The sequence below is a fragment of the Lampris incognitus genome, chromosome 4 (genome assembly GCF_029633865.1).
Source record: "Lampris incognitus isolate fLamInc1 chromosome 4, fLamInc1.hap2, whole genome shotgun sequence".
NCBI lineage: Eukaryota > Metazoa > Chordata > Actinopteri > Lampriformes > Lampridae > Lampris > Lampris incognitus.
This window is the reverse complement of record NC_079214.1, coordinates 24,810,285-24,819,396: the sequence shown is the minus strand read 5'-3', so window position 1 is coordinate 24,819,396 and position 9,112 is coordinate 24,810,285. Positions and strand designations below refer to the sequence as shown.

At 39.4% G+C, this 9,112-nt stretch overlaps 1 protein-coding gene across 1 annotated transcript; it reads left to right on the top strand.

Moving 5' to 3' along the window:
• The first annotated feature begins 7,043 nt into the window (after positions 1 to 7,043).
• LOC130111947 (zinc finger BED domain-containing protein 4-like) lies at positions 7,044 to 8,464 on the top strand. Its single transcript, XM_056279250.1, has 2 exons — positions 7,044 to 7,804; positions 7,980 to 8,464. The coding sequence occupies exons 1-2, from the start codon at positions 7,369 to 7,371 to the stop codon at positions 8,411 to 8,413; spliced, it is 870 nt and encodes a 289-aa protein (XP_056135225.1). The 5' UTR covers positions 7,044 to 7,368; the 3' UTR covers positions 8,414 to 8,464.
• Positions 8,465 to 9,112: the final 648 nt, after the last annotated feature.

The window sequence follows — 9,112 nt, the reverse complement described above, 5'->3', positions numbered from 1 at the left end:
CACATACGTACGTACATGCTCAAACAACGCTAGACACTGCCATATCCAGTTTAAAAATGTGTACCGACTCCATTATTCCAGAGTTAGGCTACACCAGATTTATTCCCGAGTGTCACCCTTATGTGAAAAATGTCAGTCAGCCAAAGGTACTCTGCTACATAGCTTTGCTCTTTGCCCAACGATACAGACCTACTGGATAGAAATATTTGAGATACTGTCTAAAATAATCAACACCCAGTTAGAATCGGGCCCTCTTTTAACCATCCTCGGAAGGTCTGATACGCAGACCAATCTGACTGCCTCTCAACAACACTTTCTCTTTTATTGCCTTATTACAGCAAAGAGGTTGCTTCTTTTGTTTTGGAAAGAAAAAGAGGTCCCTACTACTAAGATGTGGCTCAGCAACCTGTCAAATACCTTACATCTGGAGAGAATAAGAAGATAAACTTTCACTGTTTGAAAAAAAAACCTTGTTACCCCTTATTCATTACCTTGCTAGTGCGACTAGCTCATCCTATAATTAATATATTTCACTATTAATCACCTTTTGAGTAGTAGAGGGATGGGGAGGGACGTTTTTTTTTTTTTTGTATTTGCTTAAGCTGTTTTGTACCATTAATATGCAATATGTTATATTCATCTAATAACTGTTTTGCATTGAGCATCTGTTGCTGTTTAGGACTCTGTTGTTTTTGTTTTTCTTTGTCATTTGTTGTGTACTTGAAAAATGAGCACTGGATATCATATGTGTACATGCACGAACTAACAGCTCAAATAAAATGTATCTCAAAAGAAAAAAAAGAGGGCACACAGCTTATAACTAACTGCTCAAATAAAATGTATCTAAAAAAAAAAAAGACGGCACACAGCTTATAACTAACTGCTCAAATAAAATGTATCTCTGCCCACTCAGTGGAGTGGGTAGATTCAAAGGCCTGGACCCAGACAATGTCAACATGTTAGTTTGTAACTGCTGTCCCAACACTTCTAGAAGTATAGTGTTTCTCAACTTTGGGAATCACATCATCCTCATGATAAAACTACAGAAGAGATCACATCAAGTTAACAAATGTTATGTTGAAGGTCACATCCTGGCTTAACCAATGTTGTCTGCAATTGAATGGGTCGAAAACAGTTCTATGTTTTTCTCAAAAGGCAACAGCATAAATGTACAGCAAGATATTCTCATCCAGGGAGAGAGACTACAAGTTGTCTCAGAATACAAATACTTAGAAGTACACATAGATTGAAACCTCGGCTTCAAAACCCACATAAAAAGGGCTTGCAATAATGTAGTTTAGTTTGGCAAATTTCAGGTTTATGAGAGACTTCCTATCAACTGAGGCAGCAAAGATATACTTTCACTCAATGGTTGCTTCCTACATTACCTACTGTCTGATAAGCTGGTCTAACACAAACTCTACAACATTAAAACCACTGGAATCATTATACAAACAAGTACTCAAAACCTTAGACAAGAAGCCATTTACTTTTCATCATTGCCATATTCTGAAAAAGTATAATCTACTTAGTTAGGAAAACCTCATCAAGTACAAAAATGTCTGCCTGGTTTATAAGATCATGCATGGTTTAGCTCCTCCTCTGTCCAGCTTCATCATCTTCAAATCTACCAAACAGAGCTACTAGAGGTGCAGCTAGAGGGGACTGCATAATCCCACTCAGGAAAACTGCATTTAGTCAGGCCATCTTCTCCTTTAGAGCATCACATCAATGGAACTCAGTACCACAATCAATTAGAGAGTCCCCATCCTATTACTCATTTAAGTGTAACGTCAAGAAATGATTTATTAAGAACCAACAATGTCAACACTGATGCTATTCGCACACACCTTTAACATGTTATTTAACTGTATTATACATTAGCTGTGTTGTATGTCTGCTTTTTTATATATATTATTTTGATATTATTGATTATATATTAAATTATTATTATATATTATATATTGATTAAATTGATATTAAAATGTTATTTTTCTTTATCATCTTTATCTTTTTCTACATTATCTGTACAGTCTGTATATATTTTCTTGTTTATTTGCTCTTGTTCTTGTATATTAACTATGTTGTATGTTTATTTTTTGTACTATTTTATTATGCCTAACAACATCAGGCAAAGGGACCGCCGATGGAAACTAGCCTATTAGCTAACTCGGGTACATTTACGTTTGTTTCGAATGTTGATTAATGTACATTGTCCCTTCCCAAATAAATGTTTAAACTAAACTAATCCCAAAATTCCATATCAGGTGAAATTCTTCCAACAAATATAGTTCCACACCACAGTATCGCAATACTTAGCAGCCACAATGATAGCCATCAATATCTACCTGGATTTGGAAGTAGTAAGCATGGCTCCTCTCCAGTGTAACAAAATCTTATAAGGCAGAATCCCTTGTCTCCAGCACACACGTGCAGATTAACCTCGTCTTGCTTGCTGTGTAGGCACTAATATTAACAGTTAAAAGAACATATAAACAAGGTTAATTTTGTCTGGCTTTTTACTTAATTCACTGATTCTTACATAAAGACAGGTGTTTTTTACATGACGTGTTTTGACTGCCAAGCCTGCAGTCTTCATCAGAGATGTTGCCAAAGCTTCCTGTCAGCTGATTTATGTGGATGTGGTCGTCCTACCTGTTACCACACAAATTAGCTGACAGGAAGCTTCAGCAACATTTCTGATGAAGACTGCAGGCTTGGTAGTTGGAACATATTAGGTAAAAAAAAAACAGTTACTATTGTCTTTTTATGAGAAAACGGTGAACTAAGCATGTAAACAGGAATGCATGCCAGTATCTTTCCAGTTTAAATGCTTTCTGTCTTTACATTAAAGTGAAATTATTAATTTATGTCAAACATCTTTTAGCACATTTATGATGAATCGTAATATTACCTTTATCTTGCAAATCCTAGTTACATGACAGTCACAAGTGACAATCCCATCAGCTTCTCATCCAGACCCATCAGCTTCTCATACTATCTTCTGGCTTGCGTCCTACATTTGCATCCATAACTGTAAAACAGTACACAGAAACAATAAGCAAAAAATTAAATGGTAATTTAATATTTAGTGTTGAACTTCAAAATTGTGGAGTAGGTCAGTATTATAGGCAACATTACTACAGCTCAGTGGTTCAAATATTGACTATGCCTGGCCCTATCCCTGCCTACCCTTGGCTTATAAGCATATATGATGTTGGCCTTTGTGCTAGACATACCCAAAATCTTACCTGTCTTGTCCTAGTTCAAACCCTAAATACCTTGTCGTGACTGTGGTGAACTTGTGTGTCTCTGGGTAGCCTATGGCCTTGATCAAGCTCTTGGATTGTTGCAGAGGGTTAGTCCTGAATTTGCTTAAGCTTCAAGGCAGTTATGCATCTAGCTCTTTGTCGACACCAAATCCTGGATGCACCCTGGCCTTGAGTTGCGTTCTCTACAGCCTGGACCTGAGAAGGGGTTAGCTCTTCTAGCTGGAAATCCTGGCGTAGCTCTCCAAGTGATTTGGGGGGTAGCTGTAGAGTCTCTGGTGTTCTGTATTCACAAACAGTTTAAGGCAGCATGCAAGATTTTGGGACAAATTCCTTATGGTAATTCTCCCTAGCCATCAGTGCAGGACTCCTTGGACAGTTTCTGCTTAAAGAATAAAAAAAACCAAGCATACATTTCTGACCCCCTCTTCACTCTTGGACATTGAACTGGTTTCTCAACCTTAGGTTACTCGACTTTAGGTTGTGCAGTTTACCTCCCAGCGATGGCATCATCCAGTTTTTGTTTTTTGGATTTTACTGAGGAGAATTCTATAAGAGCTATAGCAGTGGCAGGAATCAGATTTTTTTTTTAAAGCATAAAGATCACCAAGTACTGCCCTACAAAGGGAAATGACAGTAACTAACAATTTCTAACACACACTTCTGGGGCCCATAACATTGCAAACACATTGCAATTACAACATGTTTTTTGTCTTAGTCTAAGACAAACCATAGAAATTGTAGTTGGAGTGTCTGATCTTAAGTTTCCCCGTGTTAGGATCTGCAGAAATATGTTTTAGAAATTGACAGTTCCTGTCATTTCCCTTAGTAGGGTAGGCTACAATTGCATGTACATACATCCATCCATTATCCAAACCGCTTATCCTGCTGTCAGGGTCGTGGGGATGCTGGAGCCTATCCCAGCAGTCATTGGGCGGCAGGTGGGGAGACACCCTGTACAGGCCGCCAGTCCATCACAGGGCCGACACACCTAGGGACAATTTAGTATGGCTGAGTCACCTGACCAACATGTATTTGGACTGTGGGAGGAAACCGGAGCACCCGGAGGAAACCTATGCAGACATGGGGAGAACATGCAAACTCCACACAGAGGACGACCCCCAAGGCTGGACTACCCCGGGGCTCGAACTCAGGACCATCTTGCTGTGAGCGACCACGCTAACCACTGCGCTACCATAAGATGTACATACATCTTATACAAAAACAAAAGCAATGATATGTACATTTAAACACCTTTTCTACATGTGCCACTTGCCCTTTTCAGGAATCAGGAATACTTTTGTGAAATGAAACAAAATATTGTTTCCCCGACCCAGAGCAGTGCAACACAAAGACAAAAACACATCTAAAAACTACAAGAATACATGTCAAACTACAAATAACATTTTTTGTTTAAATTCACTGTCCAAGAGAACGAACGCCAGCCCAGTGTTGTAGTTCTCGAGACCGGTCTCCTCTCTCGAGACCAGGATCCCATGGTCTTGGTCTCTTCTCGGTCTCGGACATAATTAGTCTCGGTCTTGTCTTGGTCTCGGATATTGGTCTTGAATTTCTCAAATTTGTATTGAGTGAAAATTAAGTGGAGGCAATTTAAAAAATAATAGCCGGTAGGCTGCGCTGCAGACACAAACAGTCATCCACGCACTGAACACAGATTGTAGCTAGATGCGTAATTGACCAAACTCGAGAACACATTTTACATTCAACGAACGTTACTGTTTTCTAAATGGCTATTTAATATCGGAATGGGAGGCTAATTAATCACCTACCTCCAAAAGTAGAGTCGCTACTTTGGCCTTTTTCTTAGATAGGCTACAGTATGTTTAAAGTGGACTGTAACAGATCATATTAAGCATCGTAGCCTACTTTTCAGAACAGTATAGCATTTTACTAAACTATGACTAATCCGTGTATTTACGCTAACAGGCTACGTGTATTTTAGCACAATGTAAACATATTTGTATTAACCATTAGCGTGAAATGTAACCCAGTCCCATTTCCTCATTCGTTAATATAGATTACGATCGTAATCAACACAAAGTAGAAAGCGGAGTGATACTTAAGTGAAGTCCCAGTGATGTTGTACTGACTATCAGCACTCATTGGCTGCCTCTTGTCAAATCAAAGTACTTGGTCGGAACTGGCTAACTGTTGTAAAGATGCCATTCCTTCCTTTCTCATTACCATTGGCAACTGTGTACGTTAACATTACTGTTCCTTTCTATTGCGAGCCACGGCTCAGTTCGTTGTGATTCTCGCTGCTGAATACGCGCACGCTAGCTAATAATAATTAAGTTAATTAATCATGTCTGCGTTGTCGTCAATAATTCGCTTCGGGTACACTAATCACAAAGAGTTCGTGTCCAATATGAAAAAGAAGCATCAAGCCGTCTGCAAGTTTTGCCACAAATCGATCACGGAGACCGTTGGGACAACATCAAGCTTCTATAGGCATATGGAGCAAAGCCATAAAGACAGGTTAGTCATTCGTGCAGTAGCTTTTATATTGTTAGCTAAGCAAGCCAACTGTTCAATTTTGGGTCTTTTGTCATGTAACGTTCGCTCTTTTGGGCGAGTCAACTACGGTGATTATGCTAGACTAGAGCTAGCATAGCTAGTTATATAGCTAGCTCACGCACTTGGAATGTTTAAATTCAGTGTAAAACTGGAATGCGCCCCAGCTATTTATTTTGTACAGTTTTCTAAATTAGCTAACATTAGGTAGTTAGCTGTGGATTAAAGCAATTTCCAGCATTAATTCTTATAAGAGCTAGTATTAATAGCTACAGTATGATACAGCTAACGTTATCGATGTATGGTTTCCTATGGAGCTAAGGTAGCTGGCCTGTTCTTCCTTTAAAATTAGCTTAGCTTGCAGCTAGCCAGCCAAATCGTTACCAGACACAGACTAAGATGTTATACGGTACATAACCTGCATTTATTGCATAATAACGTTTAAAATAGTCACCTATTTTAAGTATTAAAATAGTCACCGACACCGATGTGTAAATATTCTAATACTTCTGTATGTAGCTAGCTAATAGCTATTTTTTAAATTTCATTTAATCTTTCTTTTCTTTCTTTTTTCCATCTCCACCTAACAGGTTCAGTGAATATAAAGCTGGAAAATTTACTTAATTTGAGCAGACCTCTCAGCCAAGTGTGTCATCCTTTTTACAGCCCCGGGTGCAGCAGGTGTACAGTCAAACCTCGACTAGACAACAGGCCATCAACAATGCAGTAATATGTGACTTGATTGTTGGATGCTGTTTGCCTCTGTCACATTTGGAAAACGACAACTTCAGACACTTTTTGAAAATTATGGATGATCGATATACCCCAATGTCAAGGAGAACCATGACAGACAAACATATCCCTCATCTAGTAGATAAGGTTAAAGCACATATTAAATATGACCTGCAGTGTCAGGCTTACATCTCAGTGACAGCAGACATTTGGTCTGATCGAACCTTGCGTTCTTTTTTAGGGTTAACTGCACATGTGTATAGCAGCACCAAAGATGTATTTGAGCTTAAGTCTTATCTCTTGGACTGTAGGCGTTTTACTGGACGACATTGTGGCGAGAACATTGCCTCTGCATTTTATGAGATCACGGAAGAATTTGCAATCAGTGAAAAGATTGACTACATAATAACAGACAACGCTTCCAACATGAAATGTGCTTTTAAAGTTAAAATGCCGCAACAATCAGATGATGCGCATGATAGTGGAGACGAGGTGGGAGACCTTGATGATGATGATTTATGGGAGGATCTGGAGGATGAGGATGGCAGTGCAGATATCACAAGGAGTACGTCCAGACAGCGTTTGTCATGCTTTGCTCATTCTCTGCAACTGGTAGTAGGAGATGGCTTAAAGGAAACTAAGTGTCTTTCCGGTGTGATTGCCAAAGCTTCAAAACTGTCGTCTTTGTTACATTTCAGCACTTCATTTAAAGATAAGTTTGAAGTCACTTTTGGCTATGGACGCTCTATCCCAGCAGCAAATGACACCCGTTGGAACTCCACTTTTAAGCAATTGAAAGCTATCACAGCATTGGATCACAGCATTCTCAGACATGTGCTCTGACTTTCCTAATGTTGTTTTCTCTCCATGCAAGTGGGCTCAGCTCAAAGAACTCTGCACCATTCTTGAGCCTTTTGCAGAGGCTACCGACCTTACACAAGGTGAGCAACTGGTGACAAGCAGCCTAGTTGTCCCCACAGTTTTGGACATTAACACCCACCTCATGAGGATGGAAGAGAAGAGGTTTCTCTGCCGGCCTTTAGTCAGAGCACTTAAAGAATCCTTACACAGGAGGTTTTCTGGCATATTTGTTAGAACAAAAATGGATGAAAGCAAGCAACACCATGAACCGTTTGGTGAGGATGTGTACTTCATAGCTGCCATGCTTGACCCACGTTTTGGACTCAGCTGGGTGGATATGGATGTTCAGTCTACTGAAAATGTCATGTCCCCTCTGGTCAGAGATGAACTCAAGAGGTCACTCAAAGGTCAGTACACACACACACACACACACACACACACTGCTTTCACTGCCTGATGGCTCTGTGTACATACAATGGTAGTTTAGGAACAGTAGTAAATATAATAAATGACAAAATGGTATAATTTAAGTCTTTGTTCATAAAAGTCTTAATGATCATTTTCTTTGTTTATTTTTTTCAGACACCTTGATTACAGAAGCAAGGGCCATAGGAACAGGATCCCCTCCGAAGGATCCCCATAGTGCACAACAATCTCAAGAGGAGTTACCTCCACTCAAGTGTCCAAGACTATTGGCAAGGTACCAATGGCATAGAAAAAGTCACAGTTGTGACCGAGACTCAAGCATAGCATCACAAGTACAGAAGTACTTTGAGACCATTAAAGACTTCCATGATGAAGACACACTCAGTTTTTGGGCTAGGAACGAAGAGAAGTTCCCCAACCTACATTCCCTGGCACTTAAAGTCTTGTCTGTGCCTGCATCTTCAGCTCCTATTGAGCGTGTATTCAGCAGAGGGGGCCTTATCACGAGGCCTCACCATTCACGATTGGGGACAAAAATGTTGTCATATCTAATGTTTCTTAAGTGTAACCATGCACTACTGTCTAAGTAGTCTAAGGTGCCCATGCCCATGTTGGCTGGTATATAAATTGGTTTATACTGAGTAGACCAACAGACTGTCTGTAGACATAAAACATGTTGTAAACATTAAATATTATTTTTTTGCAAATGTATTCGCTTCTCTTCTGATTACTGTATTTTCATTGTTTAAGTGAAAGCATGAACTGTATCGAATTCCATTACATTTTAACAAATAACCTGATGTTTAGTTGTACTGTATTGTTGAATGCGTTGCTGCACTGGCCAAATTAATGTGAAATCTATGCTTGCCTTTAACCAGAGGGAATCTTTCCTTTTTTAAAGTTGGTTTATTCAGAAAGTTATGTTATCAGCCATCCTATGTTATACTGACTGGTATTTTTTAAAAGACTATGCATGAGGATCAATGAAATAATGTTCTCTTCTGACTGTGTAAGTGTTTTGTACAAAGGCTTCATTCTGAGTAGAAAATGTATAAATGCCATTATAATACAATAATATAGCTATTGTAAAGGGTATACAAACTATTCTATTCTCGGTCTCGGAAAAGACTCGACTTGTTCCGGTCTTGGTCTAGAACTTGGTCTTGACCACCGTTGGTCTTGATCTTCACTCGGTGTCGGCTAGGAGGAGTCTTGGTCTCGATTGAGGCGGTCTTGACTACAACACTGCGCCAGCCAGCTTGATTTTTGGAACTGCCGGTCCGCATGGG

Coding starts and splice junctions, on each gene's coding strand:
- LOC130111947 (XM_056279250.1), top strand. CDS start 7,369: ATGTGCTCTGACTTTCCTAATGTTGTTTTCTCTCCATGCAAGTGGGCT. Junction 7,805..7,979: donor ACTCAAGAGGTCACTCAAAG/GTCAGTACACAC, acceptor TATTTTTTTCAG/ACACCTTGATTACAGAAGCA.